Source organism: Eulemur rufifrons, chromosome 8, assembly GCF_041146395.1.
Source record: "Eulemur rufifrons isolate Redbay chromosome 8, OSU_ERuf_1, whole genome shotgun sequence".
Lineage (NCBI taxonomy): Eukaryota > Metazoa > Chordata > Mammalia > Primates > Lemuridae > Eulemur > Eulemur rufifrons.
Genome location: NC_090990.1, coordinates 31,188,883 through 31,214,260, shown reverse-complemented (window position 1 = coordinate 31,214,260; position 25,378 = coordinate 31,188,883). Strand labels below are relative to the sequence as shown.

Genomic DNA, 25,378 nt, shown 5'->3' with positions numbered 1-25,378 from the left:
TGGGCAGAGGCATTCTTGGGAAGGGAGGGGCCTCTGCCTGCTGCTGTTAGGGCTCAGAACACAATTCGCAGACCTGGGCAGCAGGAGGAATGCTGTGTACCTGTCCCAGAGCCTGGGCCCCACCCACCCCCAGCTCCAACCCCAGTTTAGCTTTAGTCCCAGCCTCAGAACCTAACCTCAACTCCAGCCACAGTTACCAACCCTAACTAGCACTCCCAGCTCCTGTCCCTGCCCCAGCTCCTGCTGCCCATCTGAGCCCCACGCCCCAGCCCCATTTCCAAATCCAGTTCTAGTTCCAGCTCCAAATACAACCCCAAATCTGGCTTGAAATCTCAGCTCCAACTTCTAAGTCTAACCCAAACTCTGGACTTAGGTTCTAGACCCCAACCCCACCCTCAGCCCCAAACTTGATTCCTGTTCCTGAATCCAGCCCCCCAAACCCAATGCCAACACCAGCTGACCCCCAAACCCAGCCCCAGTACCTCCATCCCTTGGCCCCAGGTTGGAGCCCCCCAAAGCCCCTTGTTCATTCTCCTTCAAAGCCTCAAATGCCTGGCCCAGGCAGGCCTTCCCACATGGCCAGACCCTGCTAGGGGAGGCAGGATTTGAGTGAACAGGGAGGAGGGGTAAAGGCCTTTCAGGTGGGAAGCAGGAGCTCCCAGAAGGCACTTCAGAATAAATGCCACCATCCTTCACAAGGCTCACAAAGCCCCTGCCATCCACCCCAGGCCAGGCATTTGCCACTGGCCCCCTGCCCTCCAATCAGTGAGTGGCATTCAGTTCTGCAGGCTTTGCATGCCACTCTGCCCTTCTGGTTTTTGAACCCAGAGTTCCCCTGCCTGAGATATTTACCACTCCCTAGCCTCACATTCTTCAACTAAGTCGACACCTCCTCCAGGAAGTCCCCCATGACCAGCAGGCTGGTTTAGGAGCCTCTTTGGTATACCCACGGCAGCTGTGCTTCCCCCACAACTGCTCATACTGCAGTGTATTTAATTGCCCTTTATTTACTTACCTGTCATCCATTACTAGACATGTGGTCCCCAGTGAGTGCAGGAATAGTGCCTGTTTTGCTAACCATCGTGACCTCAGGTGCCAGCATATGGGGAGTAACCAATAAGTGTGTTGAATGACTGGCTGAAGAAATGAAAGTGGGAAGTGACAGGTGTGGGGTTTTGAGCAGGGAGCATGTGAGATGAAGCTGGAAGACAAGTTTGGCTCAGGCTGCACAGGACCTGGAAGGCCAGGGTGAGGCATTTGGACTGTGTAAGGTGCCCATGGAGGGTTCTGAAGTGTAACAGGGACGTGGCCGGGGCTCTGCTCCTAAAAGGCAAACCTGGCCTTGCACACCCCGTACTCCAGACTGGTGAGGGGGTGGCTGGTTGGAGGGGAGCAGGCTGTCCCTTATCTCCTGCACCCTTACGATGCCTCTTGCTCTCTCCTTGTGATGGGGATGAAACAGAAAAGAAAACCAAAGTCAAAGTTATCTTTCCATTATCAGTTCACAAAATAACTGAGCTTGTCTTTGCCCTGTCCTGTGGAGTTGGTCCGGGCCAATCGTAACTTAGAACAGCCCTGTCCCATAGAGATACGGTGTGAGTTGCATTGCAATTTAAACTTTTCTAACAGCCACATTAAAAAATTAAAAAGAAAGAGGTGAAAATAATACATTGAAATTAAGATATTTTATTTGATTCCAAAATACATTTGAATATACAAGTTATCAATGAGCTATTTCATAGTCTTATTTTGTACAAAGTCTTGACAGTTCAGTGTGTGTTTTACACTTAGACATCTCAGTTCAGACCGGCTGCATTTCAATGCTCAGTCGCTACCTTCGGCTTTCAGCTGTCCTTCCCCTCAGGAAAGGGTTAGGGCAGGCTGGACTGGGGGGACAATGGTGTGGCATTGCAGGCTTTCACCCTGCCCTTTGCAAAGTGATACAAGGGATCTCCTTCATAATAAAGGGGCTTGGCCCACAGGGGCCACAGAGCAGGGGCCGGCAGGGCTCGCTGGCTGTAGACTCCTCTTGCACACATTTGACATTTACTTACCCTCTGGTCCCAAGGAGGGTCCAGCCCCAGCCAGCCCCACAGTCCAGCTATCCTGGGCAGAGCTGGGGCAGGGGACCCATGAGATTTTCTTTCCTTTTCCGTTCCCTTGGGGGTTTGAAGGGAGAAAGGAAGCCTACAAGCTTCCTCAGTTTAAACATTGACTGCGCAAGTCTTTATTCTCCTTCTGGGTCTTACCAGTTAGCTTGGAGTGAAAGTGGAAAGGCAGGCTCCTCTCAGGGCTGCTTCTGTCCCCAAAGCAGAAATTGCTGGGTAGCTGAGATGGCGGTGATGAAGGTCAGGAGCAGGTAGCGGCCCTGGGCACAGAGTGGAAGGGGTGGACGAACCGCCCCCAGATGCATCAGCAGGTGGGGGGCTGGAGTACGGAGGGGAGAACTGAGAGGAGGGGCTGCGGCCGCCTCCCTGCTTCTCACGTCCCACCTCAGGCTAGTCTCAACCCGGTGGCCACAGCGAGCCCATGGCAAGGTAGAGCAGGTCGGGCCACTGCCACCTCCCTCAGAAACAGCGTCCTCCCACCACCTCTAAGGTCCTTGCCGGCTTCATTCCTGCGGCCTCAGAGCCTCTGCGCTGGCTGTTCCCGCTGCCTGGAGGGCGTCTCTCCCACATGGCTCCCTCCCTCCCTTCCTTCGGGAATGTTCTCAGGGAGACCTCCTGGCCACCCCGTCTAAAATCACAACCTCCCCTAATACTTTCTACCCCTGACCTTATTTCTTTTACTGCTTTTATTCCTTATGTTTCTCCTTAGCACTCAGCACTCTCTAATACGCTGTATATTTGTCTTAGCAATCTGGAATTCTGTCTGTCCTCACCCCTAGAATGTAAGCTTCATGAAGGACAGGACTTGAGTCTGTTTGTTCATTGTCATATCCCCAGCTCCTAGGATACGCCTGGCATATGCTTAATACATGTTTTTTTTTTTTTTTTTTTTTTGAGACAGAGTCTCTCTCTGTTGCCCAGGCTAGAGTGAGTGCCGTGGCGTCAGCCTAGCTCACAGCAACCTCAAACTCCTGAACTCAAGCGATCCTCCTGTCTCAGCCTCCCGAGTAGCTGGGACTACAGGCATGCGCCACCATGCCTGGCTAATTTTTTCTATATATATTTTTAGCTGTCCATATAATTTCTTTCTATTTTTAGTAGAGATGGGGTCTCGCTCTTGCTCAGGCTGGTCTCGAACTCCTGAGCTCAAACGATCCGCCCACCTCGGCCTCCCAGAGTGCTAGGATTACAGGCGTGAGCCACCGCGCCCGGCCAGATTTTTTTTTTGTTTCTTAGATATGTGCATTCAATTATTTGAACCTTAAATACAATGCAAATAGTTCCAAATGCTCTTCTTTGCATACAAAAGGACATTACAGAATCTAATCAATAACTATAAACATTTTTAAGTTAGGGACTGTCTGTGTCTTATTTGACTTTATGTCATCAACTCCTAGCATAGTATCTGAGGTACATAGTAGGTTCTCAATAAATGTTTCTTACATGAAAGCATGAATGACAATAACAATTATGAAAACCCAACAAACAAATAAATCAAACTCCAAGCTTCCTTACCTGCTTTTTTTTTCCCCTTTTGACCGGGAACTGGTTCTAAGCTATCTTGGCCTTTTCTCATTAACATAGCAAGTGATGCATCATAAGCTCTGAACAGGTCCACAACCTCATGTAAAGCAACATCTGTTATCAGATCACAGCTCACAACCAGCACATCTGTCTGTCAAATGGAAAAGGGAAAAATCTGTATCACAAAGGACAACAGATAACAAAAATCATCACAGGATAAACTTAGGATGGCTTAGAAGAACACAGAACACACAATACTTTTCAAATATTTTTTATAGCAAAACAAGTGAAATAAAGTGGGGTTGTTCTAGTTGAATTGTGCTGGGGAGGCTCTGGAATCTCTGCCTCTCCCTTGTGTACCTCATGAACTGTGGGGGTAGTCCCTGAGACACCTCTGGAACCCTAGGCTCTAAGGAACAGAGTCTGAAAACCACCACATTATCTATTTCTATGACTATGGAATAAATGATTTTATATTTATATATCTCTTTAGAGTTTAAAAAAGATTTTCACAAAGTGTGATGATTTAATATGGTTATAAAACACTATAGAACAATCACTTTGCTATAGTACTAGGAAATAACAAGACGAATATAATATAATGCCTCATTCTTTGGGAACTTGTATTCTATTTTTATTATTTTTTATAATTTATTATTATTATTATTATTATTTTTTTTTTTTTTTTTGAGACAGAGTCTCACTCTGTTACCCAGGCTAGAGTGAGTGCCGTGGCGTCAGCCTAGCTCACAGCAACCTCAAACTCCTGAGCTCAAGCGATCCTCCTGTCTCAGCCTCCCGAGTAGCTGGGACTACAGGCATGCACCACCATGCCCGGCTAATTTTTCTATATATATATTTTTAGCTGTCCATATAATTTCTATTTTTGGTAGAGATGGGGTCTCGCTCTTGCTCAGGCTGGTCTCGAACTCCTGAGCTCAAACGATCCGCCCACCTCGGCCTCCCAGAGTGCTAGGATTACAGGAGTGAGCCACCGCGCCCGGCCGCTTAATACATGTTTGTTGGATGAATGAATGAATGGTGGAAAGAACACTGGTTTTGGTCTAAATTGGTCTTGAAGGTTCAAGTCTCAGCTCCGGCCGTGTAGCCTTAGAGAAACTGCTGAGACTCTATGCGGCTCAGTCTCTTCATTTGTAAAATGGGGACACCAGTACTTAGTCTGCATAGTTGGGGGGATTAAAAACAATAGAGTTAATTAATTCAGCAAACATTTACCGCATCCCTTCTCCGGAGCAGGTGTTGTGCACATGCTGGACAGACAGTGGTGAGTGACAGAGGTGCCTCCTTGCTGTCCTGAAGGGCAGGCTTGGGGACGCCTCGGCGCAAAGTGCAGCACAACCGCAGGTCCTCAGTGGCCCAGGCACCTCCACCCCATGGTCAGTAAGTGACAGTTCCCCGGGATAGACATCTTTTGGAGTATCAGTCCCACTCACAGTGACCATCCTCACTGCAGGAGAGAACCCCAGCAACCAGGATTATATTTTGTGGCCACCACTACGGCTGTAGTTGATGAGATAGAGTGAGCCCCAACCTAGGCTGAAAAGATTCTCCTTTCGCAACTGAAAATTGGACTAGAGATTTTGTTTCAGCTTGAGGGCTTCTACTAATGAGAGGCACTAAGGTACCCTTCTGCCAGCTGAACTGGCAGTGGGAAGCCGGTCTGCAGAGAGGGGCAAGGACAGGAGAGGGAGAGGGGTTCCAGCAGTGTCCCAGGGCCTGGTTCAAGTCCTTGAGGCCTGGCTGCATCTCTGCCATGAGATTACATGAGACACCGCCAGAGCCAGATAATAAATTCTCCTTTTTTGCTTAAACTGGCTGGAGTTGGTTTCTGTCACTTGTAGCTGAAGAAGGGTACCCCGAGCTCCCAGGTACAGAACAAGAATCTCATAGTCCCACTTAGAATACATTTAATGTATAAATATATGCAGTAGGTACTTAGTAAGTACTAGCTCACGTTCACTGCCCCTGCCAAATCCCACCATATGACACATACTAGATGAGCAATAAATACAAATTCTCGTATACCGTTGGTCATAGTGGGTAATAAATAACGCCAGTCCCTCCTGCTGCCGGGTGCACGCAGCAGGGTGACTTCCTTGTAAATCTGCTCCCCAGCCCGGCCCAGCTCAGGGGAGTCTGACTGCATCTTAAACATGTATAAGCAGGACCTGAACCTCCAGTGGTCTAGGAGAGCTCACCCCAGTGGAGTTCAGGAAGAGTGAACCCCACTCCTGGTCCTGAGACGGCTTCCTTTTCACTTCTCACTCCAAATCCAGAGCAATGATTGTAAGGGGGTCCTACCTCGGCACCCAGGCCCACCAGGGGCACTCAGGTACCTCCTGGGACCAGCTGGTTGGCCATGGCTGACCATGTTTTGTGTGAGAAGCAGGATGGTGATGCCAGAACATCTTGCAGGGCAGGGTCTTCAGTGCTGAGAGAACAGGATGGCAGAGGAGGCTCAGCTGGGCAGCTCACACTGTCTGGCCACAGCTGATGCCAAGATTCTAGAAGAAGAAGAGGGGGCCCAATGGGTGACTGGGGCCCAGAGAGAAGAATCCTGGAGGCTCTTACACCAGGGTGGCACAGCAGCCACCAATGGCACCGGCTGTCACACCAGAATTAAATGAGTCCTCAGAGCCCAACAGTGGATTGCGACTAGCAGAGCAAAAGCGCAGTGCATGCCTGGTCGCTTGGGGGACCAGCAGGGCCTCTGTAGCTGCTGCAGGAGGAGGTGACTTCCAGGCCTGCTCCATCCATGAGGGGTCAACTGTCTGAAGAGACCTTGTGAGGGAGGAGGGGACACCAGGGGAGTGAGTGCCTCTGGCCTCCCACGGAGTCAGGATAGACAAAGGAGAGGGAGGTCTTGGATGCTGCAGCCAGAGAACCAACGCCTCCCAGCAGGTTGCTGTAGCAGCACTGAAGACAGGACATGAAGAGGTGAACAAGGCTGTACCTCTGGCCCTGGAATTTCTAGCAAGAAGCTCTGTTCACCCTGTGTAGCCAAGAAAATACCCTGCCAACCCGCTGGCCAAGGCGCCAGGTTCCACAGGGTGGGGCTCTCCCTGGCCTGGACTTCCTCCTCCTCCTCCTCCTCACCAGCTGGACAGCGGCCAGGTTCAGGCTCAGGTTAGCGTGGCCTGGGAGTTTCAGCTCCTTTAGCCTCTGGTTTAGACTCTCCGGGTGTCACATTCCTGCCCCCTCCACCACTTGGCCTGTTCTGTTCGGGCCTCTCCAGGGCAGGGCACTGGAGCGTGGGCTTGGAGTCACCAGGCAGCCTGTCACTTTACTCCTCTTGGTTTTGATTACTTGTCTGTAAACCAAGGTCCATCTTTACATGAAATGTGATGTCTTGACTCTAAGATATTTTTCAGTTGAAAAATCTATCACTTAAGTGTCGATACGTCCTGGTCACAGAGAAGTTCCTTCTGGGCCTCAGAAAAGCTCCAGCTTCCTCTTCATCGTTCTGCTTCCCGGTGGTGCTCACTCCTGCTTGGCTCGGCCACTCCCGCCATCCCCGAGTCAGAAGCGCTCACGCCTCTCCCTCCCCCTGCCCTCATCTTGGTCCAAGCCACTGTCCTCTCCCAGCTGGACATCGAAAACTTCCCCTACCTGGGCCGCCAGCCTCCACTATCAGGTCCCCTCAGGCGGTTCCCCACGCAGACACCTGAGTGAGCTTTCAAAGCAGGTGCAGCTCTTGCCCTCACGGCTCTCTCCTTGCAGGAGAGGCAGACATGAGGGTGAGGAAGGAGACAGCACGGCGCGTGTCAGACGGAGGAGGGGAGCGTCGGGACTGCCTTTCTGAGGTGACATTGAAGCTAAGGTATGAAGGAGAAGGAGAAGTTCACAAAGCGAGGTGTGGGGCAAGAGCTCTTCAGAAGGCAGAGGAAACCACGTGTGGAACGACCCGGAGGCGGGAAAGACCTCGGCCTCTCATAGGAACTGACGGGCCAGTGCCACGAGGCTTGGAGCACGGTGGGCAGTGACCCCCATGTGCCTTCTGCCCTGCATGGTCTGGCCCTGCCCCCCAACCTCATTTCAAGTCAGTTTCTTCCGCACAGATAAAGCCAAGATGCGAGTTTGGAATGGAGTTTGAGTCCAGGAGAGCCCGCATACCTAGCCTGCAGTGTAATGGGCTGTCATCTTTGCGGCTGAGGCTCTCCGGGGTGTCTGGGCTTTTCCCTGCTCTCTGGACCTGGTCTCCCAGTGGCGGAAGACACGTGGAGAGCATGCGGGTATGGAGGGGACAAGCTGGCTGCTGTGACGGGTGCAGGCTGGGGTGGGGGACGTCGTTGCGCAGGAGAGAGTCCCCTGTAGACGCTGTGGAACACTTGGCTCTGTGGCCTCTGCGTGTACCTTCCTTCTCCTAGCCACAGCCTTCGGGAGAGCCTTGCCAAACACGACAGCCAAGTCCCCGCGATCACTTGAAACTTAGCGCAACAGCAGTGCCCAGAGTTTCGGGAAAGCAGATTAGGGGAAGACGGGAAGATGCCAGGTTTAAGACAGCCAGCCAAAGGTGACCAATGGGGACCAGCAGGGACTGTGGGCTTAAACATTTGTCATTTGGGTATTAGAGGAGTGCCTGGCCTCTGCAGGCAGAAGACAGGGACGCTGGGTTATGTTCCTTTGCTCATCAGTGCCTAAAGAACTATCTTTCCCGGTGCCTCTGTGCGTCTCAGGATGCACCTGAGAGGAACAGCTAGAGGGAGAAGTGCCCAGAAACGGAGGAGTAGGGCAGGGCCCCGCAGAGCAAAGACGGCAAGTGCGGAGTGGTGGAGGGAAGAGGGAAGAGGGCAGAGCTCTGCTTATCGGCCCAAGAACAGGGCCAGCAGATACCATAAGACTTTGGGGGAATTCTTGTAACATTTCCATGTCCATTACTTTGCTGCCATCTTTTCCTCCTCTTTACACAGATATAAAAATCCCCAGAAAGCCTCACTGCATTTCATAAAGCAGAAGCACACATGGCAGGCTTCGTCTGGTCCTGACGGAGCCAGCAGAGGAGAAAGCCCGGGGAGAAGCAGCAGGGAGCCCCATCCTCGAGGCCCAGGGAGGAGAGGGGGTGGCAGGAGGCCAGCCCCAAGTCCAGTGTGATCTCAGTGCCAGGCTGCCCTGTGCCCACACAGGGACAAGCAGCGGTGGCTTTGGACGAGCTGGAGCCCCCAGTTCTCAGGCTCCCCACATCCCCTCCCTGCCCTGGCCCCCAGTTAAGCAGAAGTTGGACAAGGTGTGGGCAAACACCTTTATTCCGACTGTGTCCCAGACTCCCCAGGGCGAGAGGTGGGTGGGGTCACTGCTGCAGGGACTCCAGCTGCAGGCACGCGGTGCGCTTCTGGCTGTGGCCGCACATGGCTCAGCAGAGGGGTCACTTGGTCTGCACCTCGACGTCCACCTCTGAGCTGAGGGAGGGAAGCCGGGTTCTGGCGAGGGTGTGGAAGCCGGGGACCTGCTCCTGCTCCTGAATCTGGTCTCTCAGGCGCTGGATTTCCAGGCGTTGCATTTCGATGATTCTCCCCGTTTCTTCCTGCTTGTTCAGTCTCATGGTGGGGGTGATGCTGAGCTTGTCCCTGCTGGGCGCTGTAAGGGACAGAGCAGGACCAATGTGGGCCTGTTCACTGGACCACCGCCTGTTTTCCCCTCCTCCTTCCTGGCTCCTCAAACATTTATTGGGCACCTACCGTGGGGCAGACAATCCCAGATGCTAAACACAGAGATAAACCACTTCATTGTCTAGCAGAGATGGACAAATGAAGAGACACGTTTCCGAGTGCTGAGGTGAACGGTGAACATGACCCAGCCCGGCCCCTGAGCCCGAGAATCCACCTGCCCTGAGGCCCTGCCCATGGCCCTTTCTCCCGCTCCACACGCCTCGGGGAGGGTGGCGCTCTCCTGTTGACCTGTGTTGGCTTCCAAACCACTAGTCCTCCTCTTGCAAAATCCCTGCTCCTGCAGACAGACACCCCTGCTGGTGTGAACTCACTAATGATGGTCCCTGGCTGAATCATCCTCCCTGTCTCAGGTGCTGCTGTCATCCTGGGCAACATCAGTGTCCACCAGCATCCAGGGGTCACTGTGTTCCCTGGCCTTGCACACTGAGCTGCCAGCAGTAACGGTCTTGGCCTCCACGCCCTGTCAGCATCTGCTCCTGTGGCTTCCCTCCCTCATCACCACCCGGATCCCCATCTTCTAGATCTTTCACTCCAGCACTGTACTCCATTCTTTGGCCACAACCTCTCTAACTGCCTTGTGCACAACACACAAGAGCTCTCACTGAAGTGACACCTCTTCTTCCTGGACAGCTCCATTTGTTACCTACCAGATGGGTTCCTTTTTTAGGGTTACTCCCTTTTCTGGCCAGTGGGACTCACAGTGAGCTTCTTCCTCCATCTTCCTGATGGCCCCTCAGTGTTCCGGCTGCCTGGTCCTCCTGTCCCGTGTGCCCTGAGTGGCCCAGACCTGAGATGCCCACCCCACCCCTTCACTGTCTCCACTGCCACCTCGGGCCACCGTGCACTGCTGCAAAAACTGAGATTCCTGGGCTCCAACCCCAACGGGTTTTGTGTCCACAGTTGGCAAACCTTCTCGTTCGCCACAACAGCATTTCCGAACTTGGACCTCCGCTCCACCTCCTCACCCTCACTCTGCACAGATGGCACTGCCACCTCCTTCACCAACAAACCATCTGCAGCTTCTGACACTGTCCAGCGTTTCTCAGTGCAAGGCGAGACCTTCTCCTGCCCATTGACACCCTTATATGTCTGGAGGAAAAACTGGAAAAGAGCAGACGGTGGAGGCCAAGGAAGAGAGTTTCAAAAAGAAAGTGATCATCCCTGCCTTGGGCCTCTAACAGCTCAGCATTCAAAGAGCACTCAGCCCATCCTGTCCACCTTCCCAGGAGAAGCCTGGACCCTTATCTTTTTGCCTTTTGCTCCTTGACTCTTCTCTTTTTCTGCAGTTTCTAGGCTCTTGATTTTTTTTTTTTTTTTTTTTTTTGAGACAGGGTTTTTCTCTGTTGCTCACAATACAGTACAGTGGTGTCATCACAGCTCACAGCAACCTCAAACTCCTGGGCTCAAGGGATCCTTCTCCCTCAGCCTCCCGAGTAGCTGGGACTACAGGTGTGCACCAACACACCCGGTTAATTTTTTATATTTTTGGTATGGATGGGGTCTCACTCTTGCTCAGGCTGGTCTTGAACTCCTGACCTCAAGTGATCCTCCTGCCTTGGCCTCCCAAAGTGCTTAGGATTAAAGGTATGAGCTACCGCGCCCAGCCCTAGGCTCTTAATCATGAGTACTTCTTCTTTTCCTGGTCTTGACGCTCCATCCTCTCTCTGCTGCTGGTTGCCCCTGGTAACCATCCCCTCAGTCAAGCTGGCCCTGGCCCTGGGCCCCTTGGGGAACAGCTGCCCTGGGGAGGCACAGCACACACAGGCCTGCAAGCCCACTCACCTGCTCTCTGAGCTACCTCCTCTCTTTCCTGGTTGCTAGCACAGTCTCTGATCTTATCCCTGTGTTCTCTCCCATCTGCCTTTACACACAGCTACTTACCCAGTTCACCATCTGGCTGCCTGGGGGACCCACCCTTGTCTGTGAAGCCACAGTCCTAGAGGTACCCAGTGGAGAGAGCCCGACAGGGTTCCAGCACTCGGAATTCTTCCTCTCTCTCTGCTCTGCCACCATCGTCTCTTTGCCCCAATGCTTTTTCAGATATTATAAGGATCTGGAAGCAGAGGCAGCTGTGAGGCCCTCCAGGTTTCCCAGTCACCGGCCGAGGTCCATTGTCCTCAGCGGCTGGGCGGTGCGATGCACTGCACCGGCAGGGTCTTCGGCTCACGTGAGGGAGGGAGACCAGACACCGCAGGGCGGCAGGGCAGGTCTTCCCCTCTAGTTAACCTTTAGTTTCCTAATTCATTCTCTATTGCTTTCACTCTTTTCTTTACTTTTCTTTCTTTCTTTTTTTTTTAAAGATATGCCTGCAATAGAAAACTGGAAGGAAAGCATGCTTTTCCTAATATTTGCTTAATTTAATAATTAGTTATCAAAGTTATATATGCCCATAGTTTGGAGTCAAATAACTTTATAAGCCATATTACAAATAACAGTAATCTCTTGTTCAACATTCCACTTCATTTCTCAATCCTGAGAGGCAACAATTTCAGTTATTTTGGATAATTTTTTTGGAATTTACTTCCACACTCTGCTTTGATTGATGTGCTTGTGTTGCTTCTTCGATTTATCATTTTTAGGCATTAGCCACTGACTTCCCACTATGAACGATGAGGATGTAGCTTTTCTTCAGCACCCTCCCCTGCCCCATGCATGCTTCTCTCCTTCCATCCTCCCAATTTTGAGTGGATTAATAGTCAGGACTTACACTGTTATCATTTATGTAACTGCTGGTCACAGCTGAGCCATGTAGTATACAATGATTCATTTTCCTTTTCTGCACAGTAGTTTGCTTTACCTGGAGTTAATCATTTTTTTATTTGCCTAATTTATATGTACATATTGCTAATTCCATCTCAATTCAACTTTTTGGTAGTTAGTTATGTCAATGTCCTCTCATTAGATACTTAGCTATTCTATCAATTTTATCTTCTCCAAGTGCCTTCTGACCTGCTCAGTCTGGCTGACTGGTCTCCAGTCCTGCGGCACAGCTACAGCTGGCAATCTGCCTTCGTCATCATTTTAGGGATTTTTTTTTTTGCTTCTCACTTATTTAAGTGTCCTGTTTCTTGAATCCTATGCCTTTCTTGCTTTACTGCCTTTATTTGGTGAACATCATCCATTAGTAGCTTCCTGAGAAGTGTGCATGGGAGGGAAATCCACCAAGACACTTGTGTATCTGAAAATGTCTTAATTCTAACCTCTCCCTGATTGCTTGTTTGGCTGGGTTTACAATTTCGTTTTCCTTTGGAAGATTAAAGACATTGGTCCATTGTCTTCTAGCTTCCCGCTAGTACTGAGAAGTCCAATGCAATGGGGATTTGTTGTTGTTATTTGACAGTTTTAGATCCTTTAATGCCAAAAGGCTAAATGAAGAAACCATTTTTTTCCATGGTTATGCATAGATGATGTCATAATTTTTTAAATTTAAAATTTAAAAAAATTGTGGTAAAATCTATATAACATAAAATTTACCCTTTTAAGTGTATAGTTCTGTGGTCTTAAGTACATTCACATGTACAACCATTGCCACCATCCATTTCCAGAGCCTTTTGTCGTACCCAACTAAAACTCTGTGCCCATTACACACACTAATCCCCATTCCCTGTACTCCCCAGCCCCTGGCAACCACCACTCTACTTTCTGCCTCTATGAATTTAACTATTCCGGGAACCTCATTTTAGCGGAATCATATAATATTTGACCTTTTGTGTCTGGCTTATTTCACTTAGCATAATGTCTTCAAAGTTCATCCACATTGTACTATGTGTCAGAATTTCCTTCCTTTTTGAGGCTAAACACTATTCCATCACATATATATCACATTTTGTTTATCCATTCATCCATCAAAGGACATTTGGGCTTCTTCCACTTTTGGCAATTATGAACAATGCTGCTATGAGTCTGGGGGCACACAACTATTTTTGAGTCCCTGGTTTCAATTCTTTTGTGTATATACCCAGAAGTGAAATTGCTGGATCATATAGTGATTCTATTTTTAATTTTATGAGGAAGCGCTGTACTGTTTTCTACAGTGGCTGTACCATTTTACATCCCCACCAGCAGTGCACAAGGGTTCCAATTTCTCTACATCCTTGTCTACAGTTGCTATTTTCTGTTTTTTGTTTTTGTTTTTTGTAATAGCCATCCAAACAGGTGAAAAGTAGTATCTCATTATGATTTGATTTACATTTTCCTACTGCTTAGTGATATGGAACATCTTTTTATGTGCTTATTGGCCATCTGGATATTTTCTTTGGAGAAATGTCTATTCAAGCCCTTTGCCCATTTTAAATTTTTGTTGTTGTTGTAGGAGTCCTTTTATATTCTGGATATTAATCCTTTATCATGTATATGATTTGCAAATATTTCTCTCCCATTCTGTGGGCTGCCTTTTCACTCTGTTGATAGTGTTCTTTGATGCATGAAAGTTTTGAATTTTGATGTAGTCCAATTTATTTTTCTTTGTTACCTGTGCTTTTGGTGTCATCCACCAAAGAAATAATTGCAAAATCCAATGTTATGAAGCTTTTCCTCTATGCTTTCTTCCAAGAGTTTTATAGTTTTAGCTCTTATATTTAGACCTTTAGTCCATTTTGAGTTAATTTTTCCATATAGCATAAGGTAAGGGTCTACCTCAATTCTTTTGCATGTGGATATCCAGTTTTCCCAACATGACTTGTTGAAAAAACTGTCCTTTCCTCATTAAATGGTTTTGGCACCCTTGCTGACAATCATTTGACTGTACATGCAAGGGTTTATTTCTGGGCTCTCTATTCTATTCCATTGGTTTGTATGTTGGTCTTTACACTATAATAGTCTGTATCACACTATTTTGATTACTGTAGCTTTGTAGTAAGCTTTGAAATTAGGAAGTGTGAGACCTCCAACTTTCTTCTTCTTCTTTTTTTTTTTTTTTTGAGACAGAGTCTCACTCTGTTGTCTGGGCTAGAGTGCCATGGCGTCAGCCTAGCTCACAGCAACCTCAAACTCCTGGGCTCAAGCAATCCTCCTGCCTCAGCCTCCCGAATAGCTGGGACTACAGGTGCGCACCACCACACCCAGCTAATTTTTTCTATTTTTAGTAGAGATCATGTCTCACCCTTGCTCAGGCTGGTCTTGAACTCCTGACCGCAAATGATCCTCCTGCCTCGGCCTCACAGAATGCTAGGATTACAGGCGTGAGTCAACACGCCCGGCCTCCAACTTTGTTCTTCTTTATCAAGATTATTATGGCTATTCAGACTACCTTAAGATTCCATACGAATTTTACAAAGGATTTTTCTGTTTCTGCAAAAATGTCATTGAGATTTTGATAGGGATTGCATTGAATCTGTAGATTGCTTTGGGTAGCATTAACATCTTAACAATACTAAGTCTTCCAATCCATGAACACAGGATGTCTTTCCATTTATCAGTGATTAATTTCTTTCAGGAATGCTTTGTAGTTTTCAGTATTTTGCCTCCTTGGTTAAGTTTATTCCTAAGCATTCTATTTTTTTTGATGCAATTTTAAATTCAATTGCTTTCTTAATTTCCTTTTTGTTTTTTTTTTTTTTTTGAGACAGAGTCTCACTCTGTTGCCCAGGCTAGAGTGAGTGCCGTGGCGTCAGCCTAGCTCACAGCAACCTCAAACTCCTGAGCTCAAGCGATCCTCCTGTCTCAGCCTCCCGAGTAGCTGGGACTACAGGCATGCGCCACCATGCCCGGCTAATTTTTTCTATATATATTTTTAGCTGTCCATATAATTTCTTTCTATTTTTTAGTAGAGGTGGGGTCTCGCTCTTGCTCAGGCTGGTCTCGAACTCCTGAGCTCAAACAATCCGCCCACCTCGGCCTCCCAGAGTGCTAGGATTACAGGCGTGAGCCACCGCGCCCGGCCTTAATTTCCTTTTTGGATTGTACATTGTTAGTGTGTAAAAAATGCAACTGTTTTTTATGTGTTGATTTTGTATCTTGTAATTGGGATTATTGATCCTCTGTATGAAAACTTCCCCTATCCCCTTTGGAAGTTTGGAGGATTTTTATCTTTGTACTCTGGTATTCTGAAATTTCATTATGTGGGTCTATTTTTAGCCATTATTGGCTCTAACAGCAGCTTCTGCTTCTTCTTTTTTGAGACAGTCTCTCTCTGTTGCTTGGGCTAGAGTGCAGAGTGCAGCGGCGTCATCATATCTCACAGTGACCTCACACTCCAGGCTCAAGTGATCCCCCTGCCTCAGCCTACCGAGTAGCTGGGACTGTGCATCACCACACCGATGAATTTTTTTTTTTTTTTGTAGAGAGGAGGTCTCCCTATTTTGCCCAGGCTGGTCTTGAATTCCTGGGCTCAAGCAATCCTCCTGCCTCAGTCTCCCAAAGTGCTAGGATTACAGGTATGAGCCACTGTGCCCAGCTTAACAGCTTCTTAAACAGATTTTCTCTCCTGATTTCAGTCCCACCTTTATCTCTGCTTCCAGAGATATCTGCTCCTCATAATTCCCAAGCCTTTTGAGGGTTTTGTGGTGTATGTTAGGTATCTTCTAGGTTCCCCACTCTGGCTTCTGACTTAGGATTCCGGTTTCTCTGATCTATGAAGTCAGTTATTAATCCATCCATTTTTCCAGCTTTCAAAATTTTGTGTGTCTCATTTCCTTTCTTGTTCTCTTTGTTTTTATGGTTTATTTATGCCATTTAGTGGGTTTTCAGCTATCCATATTCAATCAGAAGTTCTAATGATATAGTTTTCATAACTGAAAAACAAGCAAGTGTATTCTATGAGATCTGTTAATTGTCATGTATATGGAGACTTAATATAAATGGTGCTAAAACTAAAATAGTAGTTTGGGAATGACAACTTCTCTTGTTCAGACAAAGAATTCTTAAGAACCAACAGAACTGGTCAATTCCTTAAACAACCTGTGTATTTTGAGCTTACTTGTCCTGGTTGACTCGTGCAAAATCAGAGGTCAGACTTTGGTTTTTTAAGATCAAGACAAACAGTTGGTTATACCTGTCTTCAATTGTTTCAAATGAAATCTTCCTTGAATAAAATGAAATTTTCCTTGAGTGAAATAATGATATGATGTTTAGTTTGCTTCAAAATAATCCATGGTGGGTGTGGGAGGAAATAAGTCGGCGGAGGAGGGGGGGGAGGTTACTGATGAAACAAGAGTGACAGGAGCTGATACTTGTTGAAGTTGGGGAAATGGATTCATGGGAATTCACTAGACTTTTCCCTCAGTTTTAGTATGTCTGGAAATTTCCATAATGATAGTATGAAGAACCTGGCTGTATCATATAGCATCCTAGGGAGGTCCCAACTGAGTATTTGTTAGGATGCTTGGGCATGTTTTAAACATTTTAAAAAAGAAGTCCTGCAATTGTTCACAAGCACATTTGCGCTTTATTTCCAAGAGAAGATGGTTTCAACCTCTAAGAAGTCAAGTCTCTCAGTCTTTATCACACATGCTGTGCTCTCATGTCAGTTCTGTAGACCTAAATATTGCCACTCGGGTACTACTCTTGTCTCAACTTCAACTCTAACCAAAGGGCACGTGAGACAACAAAATTATAAACATATACATATATAATTATATATGTTTAATTTTGTGATTAAATATCTATAGTTATGGAGTGTAAGACTAATAAGAAGTTGCAAAAATAGTACAGAGTTCCTGTGTACCCCCAGCCACCTCCCCCAGTGCTAATATCTTACATAACCATAGTACACGAGACAACTGACATTTGAAAGACCCAATCCATTGCTGTGGGATGTTTCCATTTATCAAGGTCTCTAACCTCTAATCCTGAACGTAAACCACCAGAAAACAAAATATTGGAACTATGTTGGCTTAATTTTCCATAGAAGTGCCTTCTACTCTTGGTTTTTATTGACTGTTCAGATGAGAAGTAGATACTCGAAAAATGTTTATTGCCTGAAAACCTGTAGTTACATGACTGTCCATTGTTATTCAACATTCCTTTCCTAAGGATCCAAGTGATAAGTTTCTCAGAGAATTTAGTGCCAGGAAAAGGTTTGTTTCTCCAGGAAAAAAAAAGGCTTTCTTTGCCATACAATGAAAACTATAGAAACTATCATGTTTCTTTGTTTCCTTTTTTGCCTTGGCTGTCAGAAATTCAGAGAAACTTTAGGATAGTTAATTGCAGTAACTACCTCATTTAATATTTATGTAATTCTTTCCCCTCTCCCTTTAAATAGTTTCTTATCTTTCTTTTTGTCTTCATTTAAATTGTACAGGTTCAAAATCCCTTATCCACAATTCTAAAATTCAAAAAGACCTAAAAATGGAACGCTTTTTGAAATTCAGGAAGCTTAGTGTGAATATTCATATGTCACTACAGAAATACTAAAGTGTTTGATTTCAGAGCACTGCCCCAGACCCCTCTGGGGAAGTTATGTTATATATAGTATGCTCTTTCTAAAATCTGAAAGATTCTTAATTTCGAACCATAGCTAACCCCCAGGATTTCAGACAGGGGACCTGTGTGTGTTTGAATGTAGGAAGGTCCTCACCGATCCTTTACAGAGCAGGCATGTGGCAGGGAAAGGCTCCTAGAAGGCCAGGGGTGCATGTGACCTGATACAGGAGGAAGCCAAAGGGAGACCTACTCATGGCCGCCGTTGGTCCCTTGATCCCAATTCCCATCTCCTCTGGTCACTGGTGACATTACCTGAGTCTGTAACTTCTTGTGGTCGGATTTTCTTGGACAGTTTCAGAGCTGCTTCAAGGTCATAGACTTGGGAGCGAGTGAACTTCAGCTCCCTGCGGAGCTCATTAATTTCCTTGATCAGAGAGACATTTTCCTGCAGAAAAGAAGGAAGAGAGAGGAAGTATGTATGGATGAATGATCAGTGGGCACAGGGCATGACCTCCTGGGGCTGAGGGTGTGGGGAATGGGTAAGGTTGGGTCTGGTCCCAGGTTAACCCTACGGATCCTGTGTTGGGGCCTGAGCCTTTATCCCAGTTCATTGCTCAGCCTCTCGCAGTACCAGCTAACTTACCTTCAGGTAGATTCAGCACCATTCCCATCTATCCATGCTGTTTCCAGCATCAACAGCAACAACAATGCTCTTCTGAGCACCTTTTATATTAAGTGTCAAAATAACCCTATGGCTAGATTCTATTACAATCAATTTTACAGAGGAGGAAACTGAGGCACAAAGAGCTTATGTAACTTGCCCAGATTACATAGCTAGTAAGTGGCAGAGTCAGGATTCCAACCCCAACAGTCTGGCTCCAGAGCTCTTAAATACTGTGCCATATGTTATTCATTCATTGAACCCACATTATAGGTATCTGATAAGTTCTTGGAGTGCAGACATGGTCTGCCCTCAGCAGCATGCTGTTTAGTGAGTAACACAGAAAAGTAAACAGAGAATTAAGATTTGCTACATCCACTGGAATTTCACTTCTCTTATTATATTGTATTGGACAAATATTTATCCATACATCCAACCATCCATCCAATAAATACCTACTATGTAGGCACCCGATATCATGCATGCTCTGTGCTGATCCTGGGGTATGCAAGGAGTAAGTTCTAGCCCCTGCTCCTAAGGAGTGCACAGTTTAGTGGGGGATATGGACACAGCTTAGTTCGGTGGTCCTTGCTGTGACAAAGGAGTAGGGCACAGAGGGCAGGCTCTTAGCCCTGCCTGAACGACTGGAGTGCATTCCTAGGAACCGATTCCTGGGCTGAGGCTTGAAGGAGTTACCAAGGAGAAAGCAAAGGGTGTCCCAGACAACTGGACAGCAGGAGCATAGGCACAGAAGTATGCCACAGCTGGGGGCCCTGCAGCAGTTCTGCGAAGGGAGAAGACGGGAGGAGAGAGGAGTGAAGGTGAAGTTTGCTGGAGGCCAGATGGGGCGGGTTCAGCACTCTGGGACCAAGCAGTATCTTCTCTTCTTTTCCCCAACCTCAAATCTCTGCCTCCCATTTCACACTCAGCACAAGTGCCCTAAGGTGGCACCAAGGAAGAGTCCCTGTCACCATGGATGGGCCCAGAAAGACTGGCCACTTTGCTTTTAAAGCCCACAGCCTCAGTAATCAGCCTGTCTACAGCAGAGCCTTGTATATGGCCGAGCATCTTGTTAGACTGAGCTGTGACTCAGTAGGTCTGGAATGGGTCCTGGGAGTCTGCAAATCTAACCAGGTCCCAAGAGATGCAGCTGCTGGTCCGCTGGCCAGACCGTACTTTGAGTAGCTAGGCCCTGGAGGGTATGAGTACCAGAAAAGCAAATGCAGGCCAAATCTATACAAAACGGACTTGTGCCAGGAACAAACTGTGCTTCTACTTGGGACGTTATCTCAGGAGTGGTGAATACTGGGTCAGATCCCAGAGAACAGGATGGCCTTAAGCACTGTCCTCACTGAACTGTGACAAGCAGTTCTCTGCTTTGGGGATGTGCCTGTGGAGCCCAGGAGGGAGCAGGGGCTGAGCTGGAGACACCCCAGCAGATCCCTTCCCTGCAGAGACTCTTCGTCTAAGCACAGGTCTATACCTTCAGATTTTTAGTGAGCCCTAACCCTAACCCTAGCACCATGTGCAAGTCCTCTTAGTTCACGTTGTAAGTTACTTCCTCTGCTTGGTCATCTCCACCCATTTTGCTGTTAAGTCCTATGGATTTTGTGTCTGCGCTGAATCTGCAATGGCCTCAGATGGAGCCCTCCCCCGGCGTCTCCCCATTCCCATAGCCTCCCCACCACTGTCCCTGCGATTGGGATTCCTGGCTCCTGGCACCTTGTGGAGTGAATGCCTGTTCCAACCCCACTGCCAGCCTTTGACACCTTCACAATGGGACCAAACCTCCAGGGCACGACTCAATCCTTACTAGAGTGTGATGGTGGCCCATGGCTCAAGGCAGCCTGATTCCCTTGTTCTGTTCATTCATTAGAAAAAAATCACCTGAGAACTAGGTCCCGAAAGCTTACTATACACTGGTCATTGCGCCGGACATGGGAGGTCCTGCTTGGCTCCAATGTTGAGAGATGCCGAGAGAGTCTGAAGCAGGGGCCCAAGCCAGTGTGAAGAAGGCTCCCAGGGGAGCCAGGGGATAGAGAAGAGCGTTCCAGGCCTGGAGCCAAGAGGGAGCAGCAGAACTTAAGACCCTAAAAGCTTAATGATGATAATAACAACAAGAATAATCATAACTGCAGGGCTGACCGGATCCCTGCAACGTATCAAGCAGTTTGCACACATTCCCTCCTTCATCCTTCCAATGGCCTTACGAGGAAAGCGAGGCAGTGCACACATGGTGGAGCTGGTGTTGGGATCGGGTTGTGTCTGCCTGCAGAGCGCCCTGTCCCTCTCTGTCCACTGCCACCCACACTCTATTTTCTCACCTCCCATTTATGTCCCCTCCATTCTAATATCTCACAACCCCACATGTGCTATGATGTGATGGCCAAGGACAAGGCAGGCTTCCCCAAAAATGTTTTCTGAGTGGCTGTGTTCCAAGGGGCCCAGAGGTCACATTGAGATTAACTGTATGTGCTTCGTGAATTAAAAATGTGAATCCAATGTGAACCCAGTGGCCTTGTGGAGCCTCCTGTCCCTGACCCCTCCCTGGTCAGGATGGCCTCCAAAAGCCCCTCCAATCCTCCAGACCCCCACCCAGCTACTCCGCTATAGGGAAACTCTGACCTGGGGTCTATCAGGTGCCACGTTTTGGGCAATGTGAGACTGGCCGTGGACGCTCAGGTCTGTTTACATAAAAACCTTTCTAAACAAAGAGCCTACGGTGAGCTGTCCAGAACTGCCTGTGGCCTCTGGAGCTGACCGCTGACTGATGTCCCCAGCAGATCTTTCACAGCGACAGCAGGCAGAGAGGGAAGGGAATGCCCACAGCACCCCCTACTGGCACAGCCTGAGTTGATGCCTTTAAAAATACGGCAGTGTCTCAGTGTGGGAAAAGCAGGCAACAGATTTAGTCCGTGAACTTGGAATCCTTGCATCAGTGGCATCTTTCTGGAACCCACAGTTAGTGGGATCGCCATCTGCCTAACTGCACAAATAAGCCATCCTGGAATCCTTCTCCGCTCTTCTTTCAACCTTCCTCCCATGTCTAACCTGACATTTCTGTGCAGTTTCTACTCTGAAATGCCTTTTTCAGAGTAGAAGGGGACGTCACCGCTGTCCCCTTCCAAGCCCTTCTCATCCACCCTTAACCTGACAGTCGACAGTCATCTCCTAACGGTTTGCCCGCCACCTGCCTCTTTCCCCACCAGTCCTGCGCCTTGCCAACTGAGTTAATCTTTTTGAAACAAAGAAATACCCCTACCTACTAAGAAACCTATGGGGACACCTGTGTACAGGATAAACTCTGTGCTTCTTGGCATGGCATGGAAGGCGCTTTTCAACCTGACCCTCAGCTCCCTCCCACCCCAGTGGGCTCTGCTCCCCGCCCCGTGCCCTGCAATCAGCTCAGGTCTGTGGACGCCACAGGACTCCAGATACCCCACAGGCCTCGCTCTTGTCTGCTTTCTCTCTGCCTGGAAGTCTCTTCCCCTGGTTGTTCCATGATCACCTTCTGCTCACGCTTCAAGGCCCAGCTCAAATGCCTTTCCCCTCAGGAACCTTCTGGTTTTCCAAGGCATAACTGAACCCCACTTCTGTGATGAGCCCACAGCACTGCACACACTGAATTGAGCAGTAAGTACCTGTATCTGGTCCAAGTTCCCTGTGATGAACTCCTTGAGGGCAGGAACACTATCCCATTCATCTTGGAATCTTCCATGGCTGACACATAGCAACTCTTATTTTCATATCTGGAAGTGTGCTGAGGAATGGGTGGGGAGGCCCTGAGATCCTATCTGAATATACAGATGAGACAGTGACCTTATTTTCTGACGCCATGTCTGCCCTGGCCTTCCTCAGCCCTTCTGGACTGAAGTGCCAGGGATCTGGTGCCTGCAATTGTGGCTCCAGCCAGCTCCTGACCAACCAAGGCATCAGGAGCCCTGGTCACCAGCAGGGGTCTGGGATCAGCTGTGCTGTCCCCTTCCCTCCCCCAGGCCACAGGCACCCCAACTATTCTGTGACTCTGGCTCTGAGTCCTCCCACTGGATTCCCACCTCAGATATTTTTTCCCTCCACAGACAGGGTCTTACTCTGTCACCCAGGCTGGAATGCAGTGGCTGATCACAGCTCACTGCAGGTTTGAATTCCTGGGCTCAAGCAATCCTCCTGCCTCAGCCTCCTGAGTAGCTGGGACTACAGGCATGCGCCACCACGCCTGGCTTCCTCTACCTTGTATCTTGAATAGGTCCTTTGCCTGGAAGAAGGGGAGAGACACCGCATTTTTCTGAGCACCTGTTCTGTACCAGGCCAGTGCCTCGTGCTTTGCACTGATCGTCTCATGTGATCTCCCAGTAACCCCTCTCTCCAGGTTGGTGTTTTCTTCCCCATGTTACAGATAAGGAGGTGGCTCCTGCAGGAGTTCAGGAATCTACCCATCATCTCCTGGCAGAAGAGTGGCTGAAGCAGGAAACCGGGGTCTGCACCATGACAGGCCCACTCTCCTCCCACCACTCTCGCTGGGAAGCACCCAGAACAGTGGTGTTGAGAGTTTTCCTTTTTAAAAATCTTCCAAACTTTTTGCAAACAAACTCTTACACAGAGCCCACTGTAATCAGCAAGGAGTATGTCTCTGGTTGAGGGGGTGGGGACCCAGACACCTGCCCCGCTGGGCCCCCTTCCTGCTCCCTGCAGTTGCCAGTCACTTCTTTGGAGCCATGGACTCCACAGCACATGGGCTTACAATGCTCCTGGAGAAAACACTCTTCCAGGGATTTGCCTTGTTGATGGCCCTTCTGCCTAGGTCTCCTCTGCTTCCCACCCCCACCCTGGCCCAGCACCCTCTAGCGTATGGGGGAGCAAAAGACGACAAGGTGCCTGCCCCCAGCAGCCTCATGCTGATGCTTGTACCCTCTGGCTAGCTGTGGTCATCACTTCTTTCCTTCTCTTCCTTCTCCTAGGATGGACATTTGCTTTGGGCATCCCTTGGCATGGAGAGAGGGATCCAGTCCCTGGAGGACCCCTCAGGCCTGTGCTCTGTCTGGTGCCAGGGCGCAGAGGGGCGCTCAGTGTTGTCACCACTGACAACTGCTTCTGTTGTCACCCTGCTCCTACTGCCCCACTCGTTCTCCAGAGCCTGGGGCTCTCCAAGCTCTGGGCACTTGAGCCCCTTAGCAAAGGCTCTGTGTGTGGCCGCTGGTGCCTAAGGGCTCCACCAGTTGATCCACTCCTGTCTCCGGGCCTCCAGCTGCCTTCGTGGCCTGGAGTAGGGCAATGCTTAGATGAACTGGGCTGCTTCTCAGTGGGGGCTGGTGGTAAGATGGCATGAGATCAACTGTGCCTGGTTCTGGCCTGAATCACAGTGTGCTCTGCCCAGCTGTGTGCAAACTGGCCAAGCCGGGAACTGGTTTGTTTCAATCCGACTGCAACCTGTCTCCATTCCAATATTTTAATTATGGCATTAAAGAACATTTCTTATGTGAACATAAAAAGGTATGTGCTTTATAAATGTGATTCTGATGTTCTCTTTTGATATTAATTCACATTAATTGCCTCAGACGATACTGATACCCAAATAGAAATCTGGCAGAAGAATCCCGCCTGGCAGTCCTGCTATTGTGCGTGAGTGGAGGTGGCAGGAATGGGGTCAGGCTCCTGCCAGTGACAGCCGAGGAAGGATCCTGGGAGGTGGGTGTGAGGAGCTCATTAAATCAGTCAGGCCAACTCCAGGTGGCGTGGCTGGGACCCAAGAGATAAGGGTAGGGACCCGAGGCACCAGAAAAGTCAGATGGGGCAGGCGGAGAATGGTATGTTCCAGCAGGGCCGCATGCCATGAATAGCAGGATAAAAGGAGCAAACGAAGTAAGGTGAAACGAGAGTCGGAAACAGAGGAGAGAGGAAGGGGGAGAGTGACTCAGAGAGCTACAGTGACGTGGATATAAGTCTGGAGGGACCAGGGGCCATGAGAGGAGTGAGGCAGGACGCAGGCGCGATTTGGATAAAGATGGGGAAGACAAAAGGAACAGGGTGCCTGGTGAAGTGAGGGGGGCATTAGGGGGGCATGGAGGTGCCTAGAAACCTCCTTGGTGGGCTCTAGGCCATGGTTACAGCCAGCACGAGCTGTGGGGGGCCAGAGGAGAGGAGCCAAAAGCCAAAAGAAAGTCTTAGGGCAAGGTCGCAGGTCCCAAATGTCTCAGAGGGACCCTCAACAAGCCTTTTCCTCTCTGATGGCTCAGCCGCCAAGGGAGCGGAGGGCCGTGCGCAGGTACCTGCATGATGCGGACGTAGTCGGTGCGGTGCAGCTCGCCCTCCTTGACCACCTTCTTCTTGAGTGTGGCCAGGTTCCTCTCCAGGTGCTCCCGCTGCCTGGCATACTCCTGCTGCAGGTCTGTGTTCAGCCCTGCGATCTCCACCTGATGGGCCGAGGGGATGCTCAGCGAGGGCCGGGGGTGGGGGGGGGGAGGCGGGAGGGCAGGGCGGGGCAGGAGGGGAGGCTGAACTCACCATGTCTGCCCGCTGCACGTACTTCATAAAGAGACCGTGCACCTTCTCCTTCAGCAGCCGCGGTTCCTGGATGTAGGCCACGCAGTTGTGAAGGTCTGTCTTGAACCGTCTGACCAGTGCTTCCAAGTCCCGCTCCTGCAATCAGAGACATTTCCTTCTGGCACTGTAGGGTGCTCCCAGCTGGAGGGGCAGGGGCCGAAGGCAGAGGCTAACAGCACAGGAAGGGACAACAGACACATCATATGGGACTTACAGCTAACTGCCAGGGGCCACGCAGGGCATAGAGACCTAGCTGGGCACACAGCTGAGAGGTGGAGGCACCAAAACTCTCGTGCACCTGCCCTGGGTTGGGCACCTGGCCTGGGGAGCCTACCGTGCACCTCATCCTTAAGACACACAGATGGGCTCCTTTACTGGCTCTGGATTCCTTTCAGGACCACAGGCCTTAAAAGATGAAAGGGAGCTCATGTGGCCGCCCATATTCCTTTAGAGCCAAGACAGATGGCACCATTTCTCTTGCAGATCCCTGGCCAGGG

The 25,378-nt window shown here is 49.1% G+C and overlaps 1 protein-coding gene across 1 annotated transcript in view; it reads right to left on the bottom strand.

Moving 5' to 3' along the window:
* Window positions 1-9,015: 9,015 nt before the first annotated feature.
* CFAP57 (cilia and flagella associated protein 57) overlaps window positions 9,016-25,378 on the bottom strand; it is a 69,147-nt gene continuing 52,784 nt past the window's right edge. The window contains 4 exon segments of the mRNA XM_069479163.1: window positions 9,016-9,227; window positions 17,993-18,125; window positions 24,608-24,751; window positions 24,843-24,977. Coding sequence (XP_069335264.1) covers window positions 9,016-9,227; window positions 17,993-18,125; window positions 24,608-24,751; window positions 24,843-24,977 — 624 coding nt within the window.